The sequence below is a fragment of the Charadrius vociferus genome, unplaced genomic scaffold (assembly GCF_000708025.1).
Source record: "Charadrius vociferus isolate BGI_N301 unplaced genomic scaffold, ASM70802v2 scaffold806, whole genome shotgun sequence".
Taxonomy (NCBI): Eukaryota; Metazoa; Chordata; class Aves; order Charadriiformes; family Charadriidae; genus Charadrius; species Charadrius vociferus.
The window spans coordinates 1836011-1855876 of NW_009649038.1; the positions used below are offsets into that span (position 1 = coordinate 1836011).

The following is a 19866-nucleotide window of genomic DNA, read 5'->3' on the forward strand; positions in this document are numbered from 1 at the left end:
AGATATAGTTAAATTCACCCATAAAGTTTCTGCAAGGAAAATGTGTCCAGCTTGTACGCGTATCATATCAAAGATATCTCAGGTGTCTTCTGCCTTTAGGGGGAGAACTGTTCTGTGCCTATTGTGGTTAAACTCTAAGCTATGTCACATATTTGTATGAAAGGAAGGAACCAGAAGAACTCAAAATACAGTAGTATTTCGTATTTGTCTTGTAATTAGTACAAACTGTTTCCTTTTGCCAGCTAGGAAAAATATGACTACTTTTAACAGCTGATTTTTAGCCACGTTGAACATAAGCACCATTGACCCTACACACTGAATGTGATGAAAATGACTTAAAGTACTTAGTTCTCGCTTCTGTTGTTGTGAGTTGACAGCAGTAATTTATTCCCAGGTCCTCCCATCAGGCTGATGGATGGTGAGAATAAGAAGGAAGGACGTGTAGAGATTTTTATCAATGGCCAGTGGGGCACCATTTGTGATGATGGATGGTCTGATAAGGATGCAGCTGTAGTCTGTCGACAGCTTGGCTACAAGTAAGAAAACTCATTAAGCTGCTTTCTCAAGTTATCTATTTGCTGCATCTAAAAATGTTAAGTTTCTGCAACCCAGTATCACCAACATATGTCTGATAAGATAAAATATGCCTTTTAAAACTTGTTTGCATCCTTTTAGAAAAGTGTATTTACACCATTCGTATAAGAAGTATTATGGCTATGTCTTCAAAAGGAGTATTCATTAACTAGCATAATTGGGAAAAAGAATTTTAGTATTCAAAGGCATACCACAGTCTGAGTGGCAACTGAAATGCAAGTTAATGCTAATTATTAAATATTTTTTTAGAAGTTAAATATTCCAACTTATTAAGCTATTGACTAAATACTGTATTTTATTTGTCATTTATGGTTCTGTGTGTCTATATGATACAAACATATTACACTCATTTTTTAATTTACTTTTTTTACACTTGGTTGCACTAATGTAACTGAGAATTTGATATAGCGTATCTGCTCTGTTCTCTTTGCTACTGGAACTGTTCTTAATTTACTTCTTTCACCTTTGGTTTTCAGATTTCTAAAAGTTTTTAAGCAGTTTGAGTGAAATTTCAGATTTGGAAAAAATGAGGGAAACTAATATTAAACATCTAGAACAGCAGAGATGATTACATATTCTGTGAAGCATGCAGATTCTCTGTTTTGTATTTGATTTTGTGCGAAAGCTCTGTGTTTTACCATACTTAAGTGACAATTTTCATTCATATCACAATTTTTATAGAGTCATCTTTAGTACAAACAGAACAACTTAAGGAACCTACATTCTAGTGCTTTAGTGATTTGATGTTACAGTATACATAGAAAATAAAATTTCAGAGGTAATGGTTGCATTGTTTCAAAAAGATACTGATCCATTTTCATTGCAAGGTATAATTTTGCATATTGCTAATACTTATCTTTTGTGAACCTTAATGATGACTTTGAAATCCTTATAGGTTCCAACATAACCGTTAATTTTTTTAATGAAATACAGCAACAGGTAAGTGTTCACTGTCACAAGGTGTGGATATGATATCTGCAGATTCAGATGTAGGCACACCAGCTACTGAATTCCTAGTTTCACAGTTTTTTTTTCCTTCATTTACTCATCTGGCCTGACTTGACCAAGCTTGGAGATTTGATAAAACTGTTATACAAAGGATTATGGCTTTGGCCTGCACGACAGTAATTTGAGTAAGCTTCATTTAATATAGGAGTAGACCTGACAGGACAAAAACACCTTCTCATTAAAAAAACACCGCAATATGTATGTGTCACTTTTGAACGAAGTTGCTTAATCAGGTCTACATCGTTCCTAAGCAATTTTTTTTCTGGATAGCTAAGCGCAGTAAAGATATAACAACTATAGGGCAGACATCTAAATAGCAGCACTAATATGAGCTGTAAAATATCCAGAACACTAGTGAAATACAACAGGAAACTAGTGAAATGTCTTCTCTGAGTGTACCTGTAAAGAAATCTGAGCTTAAGAAATACAAATCATGTTATCCGTTTGCTGTATCTAACAATGTAAAGTTTGTGCAACCAAGTATCATCAAATTATGTCTGAACACATAATATATGCCTTTTAAGAACCGTCTGGTATTCGTTTAGTAAAACCTATTTATTAAGTACCAGTAGACCATGGCTTCAAAACTACAACACTTGACTTGTATTATCTCCCACTGAATCACTCATTCAGTCTGCTTTATCCTCAGCCTCTCTGGCCTTTTATATATCTCCCTCAGATGATCAAATTCAACGACTTATCCCCACCTTCTGTTTTTAAATCTCTGCAAGGACAGACAGTTGTCTGGATTCTCAGTTTGTGTCATGTCTGAACGGGGGCTAAGATTATAGGATACAACAGAGCACATGTTTCCTGAAGGATTAGGGATAGACACATTTTAGAAATCTAAAATTAGGTTCCAGAAATTGGGAGAGCTTGTCGGAAATGCTGGATCTTGGTGACCCTATGTCTAGACAGTTGCATTCCATAAACCTGACTATGCTGTTACATGCACTGATGAGCTGGAATTGCTTCTGGGCCTAGGAGTTCATGCACAGATCTTTTTGCTGAAGTTCAAGTTATATTCAGTGGTGATTTGACTGTTCCAAAGCTTCTGGGTTCATGAACCTGAGCTTGAGGGTTGACAACTGTTGTTTCTTTAGCAATAAACACCATTATGACATTTTCCTGGGAGGAATTAAAAAAAAACCTACTCCTGAAATTGACATCAGTTTTCATTAAGACTGATCACAGAACTAAACAGTATCACTCAACTCCCTTTACAACACTATGTTTAATTCTCAAGTCTTTCCTACTGGGGAAATACATTCCTTGGCAGGGAAAAAAAAAATAAAAAATCACACATTTATTATTACAAATGGGAGAAAAGACTGCCTTAAAAAGGAAGACTTACGTATGTAAAGGATAAACACAGAAAATGGACTGAGTTTTTCCTGCATTTATTATTCATATTGTCAATGCTTATCTGTATATTTATTTTATGAAATCCTGCTTTGGAACATCCTCAGCCATTTACTAGGGTTCATTCTGAGACTGAAATAAAAAAAAATCCCCGAGTTGGCAAAATCACTAGGTTCAAAGCAATACTAGTTTTAAAGATGTCTCATTGAGACACTTTGTCAAATCCATGATTAATGTTAGAAAAACATAATATAAAGAACATTAGAAAACAGCTCTACTAATTGGCTAAAACCAGTCTTGAAAACATAAAAGTAATCAACAGCACCCTAATCGAAGTCTATTTGTGGCAACGTAAACACTAAGAGAACTTAGTGGTTTTTTTCTGAAGTACTACCTACTATGTGATTGGGTTTAACATACAAAAATATTTTGATACAATGAGTAAAGAGCAAATAATGGGTTTAGAAGTTCTTGCATTTTAGTGAATTAAGTGGCCCAGCAAAATTGGACCCCATTTAATTTAGGACAGGCTTATAAGAACGAGCCCCCCTATCCCCTTTCCCCCCTCAAATGAACAAATATCCTGCCATTAGTGCTCCAAAAATTATCTACTACAGGGAAAAAAACGTTCTAGGGTAGTTGGCCATCTATACTAATCAACTGGATTTCCTGATTAACAGTATTACCAATAATGGTAATACTGAATCTGAAGAGCTCAGCATGTTATTGTGTATGGCCTTGTGTCTGAGAAAAGCTAGGGCATAAGACCTGAAGCCGCCCTTCTCTCTAGGGACAGATCTGAGCAAGCAAAAAGGTTGTTTCTCTGTTGGTCATCTGTGCATAAACAGCTGGCCTGGAAAGCAGCAATTAAGGGACACATATACCTTCATTACAGGTGGACTAAAACCAGTTGTAAGAGTACATTCCAACATGTACCAAACACAGAAAACTTAACACTTCTACATTTAGAGATCTCCCAATTACATGAAATAATTTTGTCTACTAAGCTGTGCTCCTTGCTCTAGAATATCACGATTTTCACATTTGTTTCCTGGTAGTTGTTCCATTTAAATCATGGGTTTCTTTTGTTAAGAGTGGGTATGGACACACCTTTCATAGCAATTACCAGCAAACTGAGAGATTACTGATGCACAGTAAGAGATAGATAGCTTTCATATAAAGGTATGAAGAGTCTCTGCAGTCCAAGTCCTGTGATTCAGTTCATGTCAATGCATGATTGCAATCCATACGCACTAGGTTCCTTCCTTCATCTTTGTCTCTTTACATCTCTTTTCACCTAAAATATTTCCATATGCGACCTCATAGATGGCAGAGTATTCTTTGACATTCATCTGCTAAGCCAACGGAGGCAATGCCTTTATTAAGTAGCTGGTAAGAGCCTGCAGAGACAATTCTATACTAAACTGCAATAAATACTTCTCTGGGAAAGGTTAAGAATACTTTAGTGATTCACCACAAACTAGTTTTCAATATCCTCAGGAACTTTACAGCAATGCCCTAAAGCAGAAACTTTGTTTTTTGACATAGAGATACCAGAACCAGGTAAGATTTTGCAATGAGTGCCTGTACTGTCTCACTATTTCGTAACAGCACACACGGACACATCAGCTGCCCACAGGTATCAGACAGTTGAACATTTTTTGTAGTTGTCTGTAATCAGAGAATCATTCACAAAAGAAAAATATTTGGAGCAAGAAGAGACACATTGCTTGTGACTGACATTTTAAATCATACTAAACTCATTAGGCAAAGATTGTCCTATACTGGTTGCAAAGTCATTTAAGGCTTTGGATTATCTGGTAAATACATACTACCCATAGAAATTAAAAATGTGTAAGGACAGTTGACCTTGTGGTACCATCTCTGTCAGATGTTTTACATGCTTCTCCTTCCTGGCTTTTTACATTTCATGCATTATAACCAACATTCCCTACTTAGAAAGCCTGTTGTCCACCCTTTAGTACATGGTAAAAAAATCCAAACAGGCAAGGTTTTCTGTGTGCAGAAAACCCCAACCCCCAACAGACAATCCCTAGCTGATAAAGGGATATAAACTCTTTATGCCATTCTCACCTATCTTCCCCAGCATTGCAAATATTGAGAGGTATAAAAAGAGGCATAAAGGGAGGGAAATTCTTTCTTGCCTAACACATTTTCATTGTTAAATTCTATTTCTCTACTCCAGCATTTCATTGTATATGCAGTTACTCTTTTGTACACATAGTACTGTCTTTTACAATATGCAATTATAACATAACCTTTCAAATGGAAACCTATGATACAGTGCAACATTTTAGTTATCTAGAATTCGGTATATTCTTATCACAATAAAATATCAATAAATTGCTGTTAACTGATTTGTAAACTTGTAGTTCAGACACACCTAGAAGCAGCTGTGGCTTCCTGCCCCACCTCTCTGTATAGCGGTTGGGTGGTCTCCCACTCACAACTCTTTCTGGCTTTTAAACCACACACACCAAACCATCTACCTATATATTAAGAAGCATTATCCTAAGTAATTGAAAGTAAAGATCCATCACAAAGTCACCAAATGCGATGCTTGCATGCACAACTTATGTTGGATTTTCATTGCACTTGTTCATCCACTCCCTCATTTGGGAAAAAAGTTCACCATTCAAAAGAGATCTTTCACACAACTGACAATTGTGGTCATTGCTTAAGCCACATGGCATTACAGACAAGCTATAAGGATGAGGACCTCAAACCCTGATAAAACGTTCTAAGTCTGATATTTAAATACTTAGGTTTGATGGTTATCCTTATACAAGCATAGGATTATCAAACTGACCTTCTTTGTAAAGTGCCTTGAGGCCTATGTATGACAATACCACACAAGCACAAACTGAACTGGCTTCAGTCCTTCTCCAATTAACATTACAGTTTTAGAACTCAACTGTGCGGTGCACTTTAAAAATGGCAAGATAACGAAACAGGTTAATAACCATTAACCACTACTAGATCTGTAAATCATAGCTCCTACTACACTGCAAACATACTGTATTTAACTGGCCCATCTTTCTGAGGGAATCAGACCAGAACAAATTATTTTTAGTATTCACAGATGCTGATTTTATACGAGGATTAAAGAGATTATGAACAAGCAGCTTTGACATATTTTGCTTTATAGGTATTTGTAATGCTGTTACAATGGAAAATACTTTGCATAGCACTTTCTAACGAGATACATCAAAGCACTTTTTTAATATTAATGAGCTGTAGCAATTTTGTTACACTTTTTTTTTCTACTTAGCAGAGTAACAGAGGCAATGAGAAGAAAAGCTGTCATGCAAAAGAGTGACAGGACTTTGAATGAAACCTCTTTCACTACTCACTCTGAAATATTTCAGTCGAGTAAAATGTAGAATAATGCCTCAAAATGGTTAATAACAAAAAATACACTCTGTTTCCAGAGGGCCGGCTAGAGCAAGAACAATGGCATATTTTGGGGAAGGTAAAGGCCCGATCCATGTGGATAATGTGAAATGTACAGGAAACGAGAGATCCTTGGCAGACTGCATTAAGCAGGACATTGGGATGCACAACTGCCGTCACAGCGAGGATGCGGGGGTAATCTGTGACCACCTAAGCAAGAAGGCCCCTGGGAACAGCAATAAAGGTGAAGCCCCATTGTGAATGGCAGACCAACTGGTTGGGATGGGAAACTGTCATGGCAGGAAGAGATGGGCATAAACAATCCCACCTCACAGACAAAGTGGTTATATCAAAAGAACTACAGAAACAAAAGTGGTGGGAAGTCCTCTCTGCCAATATACTGTGTGATCTTACTGCTGTGCCAGCTGCGCAAAGGAATCATAAAGACTATTCAAATGATACCAGGTATTTGTCTACCATAGTTTATGCAGCCATGTTTCTCAAGTTGTACGTGGGACATGAAAATGCAAAAACCTAGACAGAGCCTTTCAACTTTTCAAGGTATAGGTTATCTTCAGCTGAGGACTGAGACCTATGTGGTATGCCAAGTTCTCCTTCCGCTTACATGAAGTAAGGAAGAACCCTATAAAAAATCCTACACTTGAGAAGCAAAGCACAAATGTGTAAATTGCTCTGTGACCACAATCAAAAGATCTAATCTAAAAAGAATTTCTAAGTCTGAGAGAATTCAGTGTATTTTCCCCAAGCAAAATTTGGTTAGAAACACAGAATAACGTCAGCCTTTGTCATTTTTTTGTTGTTGTTAGTTTGTTTTAGTTGACCCTCATTGAAGACTGGCTACTTCTCATTTTGAGTTTAATGCTGTCTACATCTCCCTTTCTGGTTTAGATTCTCTTGCTTCTGTTTGTGGATTGAGGTTACTACATCGTCGACAAAAGCGAATAATTGGTGGGAAAAACTCTTTACGGTAAATATTTGGTAAAGACAAGTGATTTTGAATATAAATCTTCTAAGACATGTATTTGCCATAAGCGGTTTGCCTAGTTTATGGTTTTATTGTAGGTTTGTTGTTTGTTTTTCTTTTGACTTTCCATGAGGTAGAAGCACAAATATACTGAGAGCAAATTTCATAGGAAATTAAAAAATATTCATTGATAAATACTTGCAGCATAGTTGAAAATCTCTAGATCCTTATGGGTTTAGTCCTTGACTGGGTTTAAAGTTCTTACTTTCAAAATAGCCATTTTACTTTTTTTCAAAGGATATCTTGATATCAGGATGACATCTTTATATGAAGAGAGTTATGAATACAGTACAAGGTTTTAAATGTTACCTACTCCAAAAAAAGGCCTGGGTATGACTCACTGCCTAAGTCCTGATTTTCCTCCACAAAATAAGCCTTGATGATGACCCAGGCTTTTAGTTAACACTTTGTTCTTAGCTTTTAATGACATGTTTACATTTAGTTAATATGAACAGATTAACTGAATACCTACTACTAAATGCTATGACAGGAAGTATAGGCTTTGTTTTCTTAACAGTTGTGAGTAACCACAAAAAATATGTATCCATAGAATCTTACAAAAGGGATTGTAAAGAATACACTTATAGTATCATTACATGTCATTGTGCAACCTCTTTCAAAGTACATGCAGAGCATCAATCAATCCATTTCAAAAAAGACACTGCCGAAGTGGAAGAGCTTCGAAGCACAGTAACAAGATGGAGCCCAGAAAAACATTTAAATGCAGTCAGAGCAAAGCAGGATTACTTACCTTAGTAAAGAGACAAATGAGAATAATAAATAATACATTGTGCAGATAAAGAAGATCAAGAATTATTGTCTCAGAATATGTGCACAGAGGACACTGGATGAAATGAAGTGGTGACAAATAATGGATTGTACAACTAAGTCAAAGGAAGAAACCTGATCTCATAATAAGTAAGCATGGGGACATTAGATGAGACAAAACGGTGAGCAAAATCCACTTAGAAATGCTTCAAAATCAAGAAAAGGAACATATGAACACTATCAGAAAAGGACTCACTATCACAAGAAGTCATTAAGACAAAGAACTTCACAAAGTTCAAAAAGGAACTGAATACTTATATACGTACCAGGAAAGCCAAAGCTGTCCAAATTACCCCATTTTTGGAAAGACATATTAAATCCCATCTTCCAAAACTAAATAAAATGTCTAAATTGTTTTATGCTTTATGGGAAGTAAATTCCTCCACCTTACTTTAAAACATTTGGCACTGGCAACTCTGAGATAGGATGCTGGACTAGATGATCCCGGGCAGCTCTTGTACTCCAGCATACCTATTCAACTTGACAGTAGTCAGAAAACACCTAAACCTACCAGTTGCTTATTCTTGGATGTTGCTGTTGCTCACAGCTGCATCTCTCCATCTCCCTTCTCTCCGATTCCGTATTTTGCTAATCTATTGAATTGGCGAAAAATAACCCATCCTGTCTTCACAGGCCTGCAAATATGTATCCCAGATCTACTATACAAAACACACAGCTCAGAACCAACAAAGAAATTAACACAGACAGGAAAGGATGATGGGTTAAGCTTTTCAAGAAATTCCCTTCTTTCCCCTCTCCAGTTGACAGGAAATTTCAACTGTTTGTTGACTTGGATGGTATTTGGCAAGGAACCCATAGAATGTATTTTTGGCACAATTAATGCAATCTGAGAAGGGAAAATTAAAATAATTGACAGTGGGAGGAAGCACTCAAGAGTGCTGGATGCCCAAAAAAATCTGTAAAGTAATCCTGACCGCTGTTAAACAGAATTCTGAATCGAGCAGGAATATAAAGGTATTCTCAACTGTTACTCAACAAATAACACAGTTTGCAAGCTATGTCAGTCAAAGAAACTAAACAGGATTTACATTCACAGTAACTGACAAGCTACCTTACTTTTCCATTGTTGTACCCCAAACAAATTGTATCATATGTCCTCTGTAGGGGTGGCTGGCCATGGCAGGTTGCACTCCGACTGAAATCTTCTCATGGTGATGGAAGACTCTTGTGTGGTGCTACTCTCATCAGCAGCTGCTGGGTCCTTACTGCTGCACATTGCTTTAAAAGGTACGTCTCTCTTCAATAATGAAATGTATTTTCAAACTATTTTGTTGTTCTGGGTACAGGCAAAACCATTCCAGTTCAAGCCCACTGAAAACTGTCCTAAAGAGTTGGTCTTTGGTTTAAAAAAAGCATACCAACCAACCTCCTTTCCCTCCAGATAAAAACAAACAGAAAAAACTAATACATTGAAATCATTCTGGGTGTCATCATTCACAAGATTTATATTGACAACTTCAGCATGTCCATGAAAAAATACAGACAATACTTCTGAGATTTTAACTCAGCTTTCTCTTCCAATAAAACTGCAGCTTAACAGCTTTCAGGTTATAGTAAAGACAACTGAGCAAACATCAAACACAGGGACTGTAATATTTTGGATTATTTTTGGTAATGATAGATATTGGCAGTGATAGACATTTTTACTGTAATGCTGCAGCAACTAGATGAACTAGTCCCCGCAAACCCCTTTTAGAGTAAAGCACTATTATGTATTTTGCTGTGTCTAACAGGAAAGTAAATCTGTACACTGGATCCTAGCAAGACCAAGCTGTTTTGCTTATTCTTCACAATTTGGCTGGAGCCTTGCTCTGTTATCTCACAATACATAAAGAATTGTCTTTTGCAGCCATCTAAACAAAAGTCCCATCCTCTTTAACAAAGAAATAATTGTCTAAGCGGTTATACTGGTATAATTCTCTGACTCTGGCATCTAATAAAACTATGCCAAATTCAGCTCCTTTCCATCTGTTTAGCAACTGGTTTGCAACTTACACTTCCTTGTAAATCACATTTGATCTAGTTGGTCTAACTTCTGCAATTCTCAGTACTAAGCTATTATCCGGCTTTTTTAAATGTCTTTTCACATTTTTGCAGAAACAGATATTATGTTACCAATAATTCTCCTATTCAGTTTTATGATATCCCCTCTTCAGCAACTATGACATCAGGAACTCACTGTTGATGAAGTTACTATAGTATAAAAGCACCAACTCGCACAGCAAGGAAGCTGGTCTAGCATTTTAAGCTTCCAACAGCAATTATTTCATTGGAATCCTTACAAAAGGTTGCAGTACAGGCTGGAATAAAAGCACAGAAGAATGGCATTGTAGTTTTGAGGATATTTGCTAGAATTTGCTGAAGTGGGCTGCAAACGTTTTAACTTTGGACTTTTGAGCCTTTCCTTCTGCACATTAATAACTAAAAAGAAGAGTCTGATATACTTTTACTAAAATGCAAAGTGTTACCTTTGCTTAGTGCCAGATGCAAATCTTTTCATTTACATGTTTCACACAAATCACTAAAACCTCGTGCAGCACACAACTCCCGCAGCCTGTGGATGCACTCCTGTTTATTGTGAAAGAGAGAAGGCACCTTTAGTTCTAAGTTGACACTGGACAGACTGGGCTGAACTTCCTAATGATCTCAGAGTGATTTTAAGGGGCTAGGTTTCCAAGAGCTATCTACAGATCAAGCACCTTCTTCACATATTTTCCACAGACAGACAGAGAAAGGCCAGTATACCATTCCTCATATCCTGGAAACTGGAACGCTGCTTAGGTAACAAAAGTGGGCTCACCTGTACTATGGATAAAAATTAAATACAATTTTATGCACGATGATTAGAATTATTCGCCAGTAGTACAGCAGCATTACTCATTTCTGTAATTTCACAGACACATAATTTAAGATCAAAAATTGAAGCTATTTTCCTTTTATAATCCACCCATCTTATTAGCAAGTTTTCTCCAGAGTGGTTCTGACAGCTATAGGGAATTTGAAGGTCTATACATAAAAAAATACTAACTTTGGATAATCAGAAATATGAGGCAAATTCTAATTACCATGATGTAATTTTAGGAAATACTGTGTTACTTGAACATTGTACTGTTATAATTAGATAACTCTTATTTTTTTAAGTGCTTCTTTAGGCATTCCTGAATGTCCATATATACCTCAACATGGTCCTAGTAATTTTTTTTTGAGAACTAGGGAGCTTGAGGCACAGTAGAACCAAATACCTTGTAAAACACTAGAATTAAACTTCAGTTTTCTCAAATTTAGCATGAATGGTGAGATGAATTCAGGTGTGCCTTCAATGTCAGTACATTACTTGACTGGCAGCAGGATGATATTAGCATGGTGGCTGACTACTAATCCATCCTCCAGTTGGCTGGGAAATCTAGGAGATGCTAAGGTCAACATTGCCAGGCTGCACTAGAGCTTAAAGGCATGCCCAGCCACCCAACAGAGGGGTAACACCCTTAAAGCAATATCATTTTCCACCAATTAAGCACTCCCAGACTCCTCCTCTGCCTCCACTCTTCAAATGTGAGGTGTGTGTGGTGGCTCTCTGCCATTTCATAGGGGACTTTTAGTTGAGGAAGACTGGATGCCCTTGAGCTAGACTACTTTGCCTTTTTTATGTAATGATGCTTTATTACAGTATTTCCACATTTGGCAAATACCACCTACTACAGGAGAAGAAATATAATTGTCTACAGATGAAAAAATCAGTTTATAAAAGCCTTATGTGTGTGAATGCGCACAGAAATATGGTAAATCTGTGCAAAGATTGCTCGTTAAGCTTCTCACATGAAGCCTTGTAGCTATTAAAGTTTCATACATTTGCATGAGAAGCAGCACTTCTCATTCCAATAAATGTTTAAAATCAGTACTTTTAATTAAGATAAGCTTTCCTGGATCTCCTTTCTTCATTATTCTGCTATAAATGACCATCATCCATAAAACAGAAAACCAGCAGAAACCTATTAAAGGGAACAGTATTCCTTTTGTCAAAATCAAAGACATAACATTAAATAGAAGCAGCAAGTTTTCTACTACACTATCTGATATATGGCTGACAGGAGAGCACTCATTATCACTAGTCATAAACAACTTTCCTTCATTCTTAGGCTTACGAATAGCAATAAATAATTAAAAATCAAGATCCTTTCATTATTAAATCAGTTTAGGAAGGAAGTGTGTTCATTTTTCATCTAAACTACAAACACCTAATACATTTGTGACTCTGTAGTACTCTTGACTTCTGTGAGGTTTTTTTTTTTTTAAAAAAACAAACAAACAAACAAACACACACAACCCCTTCCTCCCTTCAAATTGCATTACAGATAATGGATAGAGTATACGGTAAATCTTGTAACTGATGCTGTGGATAAGGCCTATAAACTAAAATGCAGAAGCACCCATTACATTTAAAAAGAAAATAAAGAAGAAAGATTTATACCATGTAAAAGTACCTTTCTCTCCTTAAGAGCAAGATTTCCATTGCACCACTGATAATACATATCTGCAAAGTACTGTGATTGTGTTTATGTATACAAAACCTGTATGTCAGTGTACACAATGGTTAACTTATTGACAGTAAAAGGGCTTTCATAGTCCAGAAACTATCCGCATAGCACTAACAAGTGGTTTGCTACACAGAGCCAAAAATCTCTCTATAAATTATGAGACAGTATTTTCAGTGACCTTTTGGAAATGTTTTTGGCAGATTATGTCAGGCAAATATATATTTAATGCTAATGACCTTGTACATTTGTATTCCAATATGACACTCAGATGTGTACCACAAATTGTTAAAATATTACTTTCAAACATTCAAAGATTGTATCTAGTAATACATCCTAGGATACAGAATCCTTTTTAAGATAGCTTTTAAAGGCAATGAGATCAACAGCTACAAACAATTGCTGTAGCAAAAATTATTGAACTATTTAATATCGCTTAACTGGCAAAGGAAACAGCATAATTTTACTTATTGGGCTCAGTTGCTGTATCATTTAGACTCTTAAGTGGAACATCATCATGCAGTTATGAAATTTGAGCATAAAAATATGTCTGAGATGTCAGTAACAAAAACAACTCTTCCATTTACTTTAGTGGGGGTTTTGCATGTAAGTTAGAGTAATTAAAATTAAAATAATGAAGCCATTTTACTGCAATAGTAACAAAAGTACTTTCTGTATCAGCTTCCTTTTTGAATTTACTCTGAGGAAAATAGATCCTACAAAGTTGGCTAGTGCATCAGCCAGGATTGTTCGTAATCTCAGCCTGGGCAAGACATAGAAGTACTTTGCTGGCTGTATAACTCATCCCAGCGTTACTACACTCCTTATGTTCTGAGCATGACATCTGTTCTGTAAATAGATTTCGCAAAAGTGTTTGATACTGCACACTGTGACCATTCAGCTACCTGCCTCTACACTGACCTTGTCTGCTCTGGAGAGGGGCACAGGAGTTGCGCTGTCAGTGTGGAAAACATTCTATAATTGGGTGTTTTATTCTGATGTTTTACAAGTTTCACAGACGACCAATGCATTGATTAGCTTACACAATAAAATGAGCTACCAAGGTCTGTCAGTTTGGTTTTCATAGTGTATGCAAACTGCTTCATATACCACAGTAGCATACGTTCTGTCAAACAATCAACATTATGGGTACTGCCATGAAAAAGATCAATACACTTGCCCTTGATTTAGTAGTTTCTCTTGCTGCAACCAATTCAGAAATCTTCAAGCTGTAGTTCTAGGAAATACACCACCTATGACGTTATATAGCTTCTATGTGAAGAGACAAATGACCATTTAATATATATATATGAATACTGAACTGCAGACGCAACTTTCTGCATATTTTTTTCAGATTAAACTAAGAAATCAGATTAATTTCCCTACCAATATTTTTCATAACTAGAGGAATAAAAAATACTTTCCCCCCTAATTTGTATATATAACACAATAATATAATTAACATATAAAAATATGTTTCTAACTTTGAACACTATGGTTTTGCCAAAGCATTACTGGAAATTTTTGGACATGGCCCAGGAAAATTTGCTTTCAAGTCTATCTATATGTAAACATGCTAAATTACACTCTGAATTAGAGTTTCTAAAACTTGCCAGAAACAATAGTGAGCAAATATATAAAACCTATTCAGTATAAACTGGTACTGAAATATACCAAGCATTTTATTGTAAAGATGCTCAACTTATTCATAAAAAAGTCACTTTCACAGAAATAATACTAGAAGAAAGCTGTGTTAAGTAACGGCTGCACTATATAGTATTTTAACGTACTGAAGATGCCTGTAGCCTTACACTTTGCTGTATTAAGGAAAGCCAAATAGATGGCAGAAGGAAAAAAAACAAAAAAGAAACTCACCCACGGTCACAGATCAGATCACAACACTGCTGTAAAGAACACCACTCTTTTCTAGCCAATGCCAGATAACACTTTTACGGGCTCCCACATCATAGCTCAGAGTAACAGTAATAGAAGTTCAGAATTATAATAGTGTACTACGTGTCTCAGCAAAGTATGGTAACATTAGCCTTTTCTGATGTAGATGTGTGGCAACAGTGACCCAGGAGGGGATTCATCAGTGTCAGAGCAGAAACTCTTGGCAGGCAGCAGACGGCAAGTATTTGACAGACAATCTATAGGGATGCAGAATTTAGGATTTCACTGATGGCATATTTCAGATGGCCAAATACAGATGCAGATCCAGAAACCAGTTAATACCTAACTAGATGCAGATCCAGAAACTAGTTAGGACTTAACAGCCTTTCTTACTCTGAAGAATTTCCTTAAAGGCAACAAAAATAAAAGGAACACATCAGGTGCCAACCCTACTACCATGGAATTTTGCCATTTATTTTATTTGGAAAAGAATCAACTGTGAGCTTTTAAAACTGTCAAAAACACACAAGATGATCTAGAAATGAGAACGTGAGATCTAGGGCAGTAGAAAGAGAGATTCAAGTATTTGTTTTTTAAAAAGCTGATGAAGAAATACCTTTATTCTAAAAACTATTCAAAACACCCGGAGAGCCAGGAATCATGCTTCTGCCTTTTCTGATGTTTGTTTCCTATTCATGCTTTTCTTAATAGAAAATTCCTAATGAAAATTGATTCAATGATAAGTTATAAAATACTAGCACTTTTGTGGTCAAATCAGAAAGATTAGTGATGTGACACATACAAATAGGGTTTTTTTCTTAAATACCTTTGAGATAAACATACTGATCCACAAATTAAAAAAGCTCTTGAACGATTTTTTTCAGGGAGAAAATAATATTTGGTAGAATACACGATTCTATTTGTCACAGTTCTCCCTCTGAGACTAGAATCAGCAATAATACTTTTTTTAACATCTCTAAACTTTAAAAAGTCTGCATCAGTTGCATCTCTTCACTTGCAACTCCTATAGAATTTTGATTTCCAACCACAAGGAAAATACAGTATCTGGACAGTATTTCACACAGACTACTGTGGAGGAGGACCTGGAAAAAGTTTTGTGGTAGACAAGTTATTTCATTTTTCCTATACAGAAGGTCATCTTCAGATGAACAGATGTTTGGTCATAGCTTGCAACTCTCTCTCCTTACAAGCCTAGAAGTGAAATTTTGCTCACAGAAGACGTGAAGGAGATATGCAGAACTTGACAAAGAAAGCTTTGCAGGCAACCAGGACTGCAACCCACAATTAAAATATTCAGTGGTAGAGCTATATATTGTTCAGAAAAAAAACTTGTAATGTACCTACTTTGTCTGCTGCTCTTCAAGCAAGCTTCAGTAAGCTATGGAGATCAGCACATTGCTGGAGGGTATAAAAAGAAAAAGTATAGGTTAGAAGGTGACACAACACGGTAGGGTATTTTCTGCACACGTATTGCAAATTTCCTGTTGAAGGCTATGAGGGAAAGGGAGAAGTCAAAGGAAAATATTTGCGTTAGCTTAGACAGATTTTAAAGTAAATAAATGCACTCAACAGTTCTCCCTTGTTTACATTTTCCTGAGAAGTGCTGTGTGCCCTGTAATTCAAAAATCTCCAACAGCACGTACAGAAAATTGTTATTTCAGCCACAGTAATTATCTCTGAGGTATTTACCATTTAGACTATGATGTGAAAGAAATTTGGGTCACATTAGATGCAAAACAAGTCTAAGATGTACAGGCCTTCTGTCACTTTGACCATAGGTGTTTGTGATGCACATATGCTTTGTTTTCCTCATTATAGCTTCAGTTAATGTAAGAGATTTTTATCAAGTTATTTAAGCCTCTGGAATTTCAACCAACCTAGAAAGCAAGCTTGAACACTGTTTTCATTTCAGTAATTATTTGGAGCATCACAATGATGACAGTACTCAGGTTTTCATTATAATTACTGGCAGTTTGTGTTACCCTTACTAAATACATTTATAATGCACACCTTGCTTGCACCTTTGAAATAAGTGCCAGTCATGGCAGATGGCCATAAGAAACTTTTCCTGTGAAAATATACAAAAAGGAACATAGCCCAGCCTGAAACTTTGGGAAAAGTTTTTTTATATTCTTTAGGGTACACTTGAATGTCATTCTAAATATACAAGAAAGCATTTTTGCTCTTTAAAAAAAACCCTCATTATATAAGCCATAAAGACCCTGATCACATTTGTTTTCATGCTTAGGATCTGACTTTGCATGAACCAGCCCTATTTGTTTTCCCCTCCATCTTAGGTATGGCAACAACACTCGGAGCTATGCTGTGCGAGTTGGAGACTATCACACACTGGTACCAGAAGAGTACGAGGAAGAAATTGGAGTCCAACAGATTGTAATGCATAAAGAGTACAGGCCTGACAGCAGCGACTATGACATTGCATTGGTGAGGCTACAGGGGCCAGAGGAACAGTGTGCCAGATTCAGTACTCACGTCTTACCTGCTTGTTTACCATCAAGGAGAGAGAGACCACAGAAAACTGCTCCCAACTGTTATATCACCGGATGGGGTGACACAGGTAAAAATGTTTTAATGATTTTTCTCCTACTGATCTATTACCTGAGGCTGCTTATTTTTAAAAAAAAAAAATAAAATCTCAAATACTTAAAATAAGAAAAAGCTCAAAACGGAACAATTTTACTCTTTTTATATAGGGGAACATTTTCTCACCTGATCCATAAACAGGAATGACACCACTTTGTTTACTGAATTTAGTTTGTGTTTGAGAAGTGGTGATTAACCATGCCACTCTAAATCACAGAAGGAGTCAATAACAGGGCCTCATTAAGATTGACAAGCATGAATGAAAGCTTATTTGTTGCCAGACACACCCTGCGCAGCAGCTCATCACCTCCTGCCTCAGAACATAACAGCTCTAATATATTTAAGGTTTTTAAGGCAAGTACAATGAATATTTTAGAAAGGTTACTTAAAATACACTATTTCAATAGAAAAATGGATAGAAAATATACACATAATAGAATTTTAAATAACATTTTTAGTCTCCCCTGTAACCACTGACATTTTCAATCAGCAGTTAAATTTAAATAAAAGAACACCTTGCCAAAATTTACGAGAGCCACAATGCAATCAGTCAGTATAAGATTCTTCCTCTTCAAATGTCTTTGTCCTTTAAATGTTTTACAAAATTATAACCATGTTTTACTCTCATGTTTTTATGGTGCTGAATACAGTGCAAGACAGCAACCACACTTGAGCCTTTGTTCCACTGACTCATTCAAACTGCCAAGGAGACAAAGCAGCAAGGCCAAATATCAGTTCTTCCTCTTTACATGCATTAATATGCGTGCACAGATGTCTGGGTCACTGTACTACAATAAAGGAGATAGGCTTGTAGGGTGGGGCGTTTCGCTAAAAACAATCGCTAATTGATTGCCTAGCTCTGTCTAACTTTTTACATAATTCACTGAAAGTTCTACAATACTGTTAACTTTGGACATCTATTTAAGGAAACATTAACCACTGCAATAACTGACTTTAATTACAGCAAGAAATTACATCATTATGGTACTTCAGTTTAAATTTCACACTTACTATATGAATCATAATTACTTCACAAGTATTAAGATTTTACTTAAAAAAAAAACCCAAAACAAAATACCCAAACCCAAACAACGCTGGTGGCTTTAATTTCCCAGGTTTCCAACTGAAAAAGAGGTGTAATCTATAGAAAAAAAACCAAATTATTTAAATATTGACATTTTTGTAAGCAGAGCACTGCTTATACAATGCAGGATTTGCTATGGATAAACAAAACCAAAGGACAGGTTCTGGTCCCCCCGCCCCAAAATGAAGATTCCTTTTGGTCAGGAGTCCCATCATGTACCCAGTCTGGTACATGGAAGTTACCAGGATTATAAAAGACTCAAATGATACTGCTGATCTCTACCACAGTACACTTGGGCTCAGTAACATCAGCTCCTCAGGTAAGGTGGCAAGCTCACATGTACTTCCAGGGTATAAGCGTGATGGTTGGCTGGATGCTCTGCTTGGGAGCCAACAGAGAACCTATCAGGCTGAGCTAGACTAGATTTGAACTGGTGACCTAGAAATGAAGTATTTCTACAGCTTTAGTCTCCACTGCTCAAGATTCCTAAAAACAGCTTCCTCATTTAAGTATTTAGGCATATATTCTTGTAGAAGATGCAGAAAGTGTGTTTGGAACGAAACAAATCCCAGCCTTGGAAATGTCCAGTGAACTAGAGGACTAAAATTACATCTTAAACTTTTTTTTTAAAAAACATCTAACAATATTTACAATATCTACATGGTATTTTAGTATTGTATTTAATGGACGGTAGATTTTTCAGTATTTAGTTTTGTTTTCAGTCATTTTATTTAATGACAAAGAGTGTGAAGGACAGACAACAAAAATTGGTTTAAATCTTATTTATGTTTTCAAGACCAAGAATTATAATGAGACAATAATTTGGGTCCTCTTTTCAGGAAGGGCTTATTCAAGAACATTACAACAGGCTGCCATCCCCTTACTTCCCAAGAGGGTATGTGAAGAGCGTTACAAAAGAAGATTCACAGGAAGAATGCTCTGTGCTGGAAACATCCAGGAACAGATACGTGTTGATAGTTGTCAGGGAGACAGTGGCGGACCACTGATGTGTGAACGTCCAGGGGAAAGCTGGGTTGTGTATGGTGTGACCTCCTGGGGCTATGGTTGTGGAGTGAAAGATTCTCCAGGTGTCTACACAAAAGTATCATCTTTTGTACCCTGGATAAAAAGTGTGACCAAACTATGAATGTCCATAATGAAAACCAAACTTCATTTACAAAGTTTGAGGCAGGACAACTTGAACAGCATGGACAGTGCACAGCTGGGGCCCACAGTGGGTGGAAACAGGCACGTTTTCCTGATTCATGTTTTTCTTTTTGTTACCTCCAAGCTATATATACACAACCTTTCCAGTTAGGGATTACTATCCAAACAAAATCCCTCTGTGTTAAGGAAGTTTATATACTGCACAAACAAGTTACCGTGTATCTAAGATTAGGAGAAAAGTGATAGCTATCTTAGAGTAACATTGGAGCAGGACAGCTGGAGATGTCAGCAGG

General features: G+C 36.5%; 1 protein-coding gene across 1 annotated transcript in view; it reads left to right on the forward strand.

Moving 5' to 3' along the window:
* PRSS12 (protease, serine, 12 (neurotrypsin, motopsin)) overlaps positions 1–19553 on the forward strand; it is a 43055-nt gene extending 23502 nt beyond the window's left edge. The window contains exons 8-13 of the mRNA XM_009887903.1: positions 395–536; positions 6417–6622; positions 7288–7366; positions 9377–9499; positions 17016–17296; positions 19246–19553. Of these exons, the coding sequence (XP_009886205.1) occupies positions 395–536; positions 6417–6622; positions 7288–7366; positions 9377–9499; positions 17016–17296; positions 19246–19553 (1139 nt within the window). The remainder of the gene's footprint in view (positions 1–394; positions 537–6416; positions 6623–7287; positions 7367–9376; positions 9500–17015; positions 17297–19245) is intronic.
* The last annotated feature ends 313 nt before the right edge of the window (positions 19554–19866 follow it).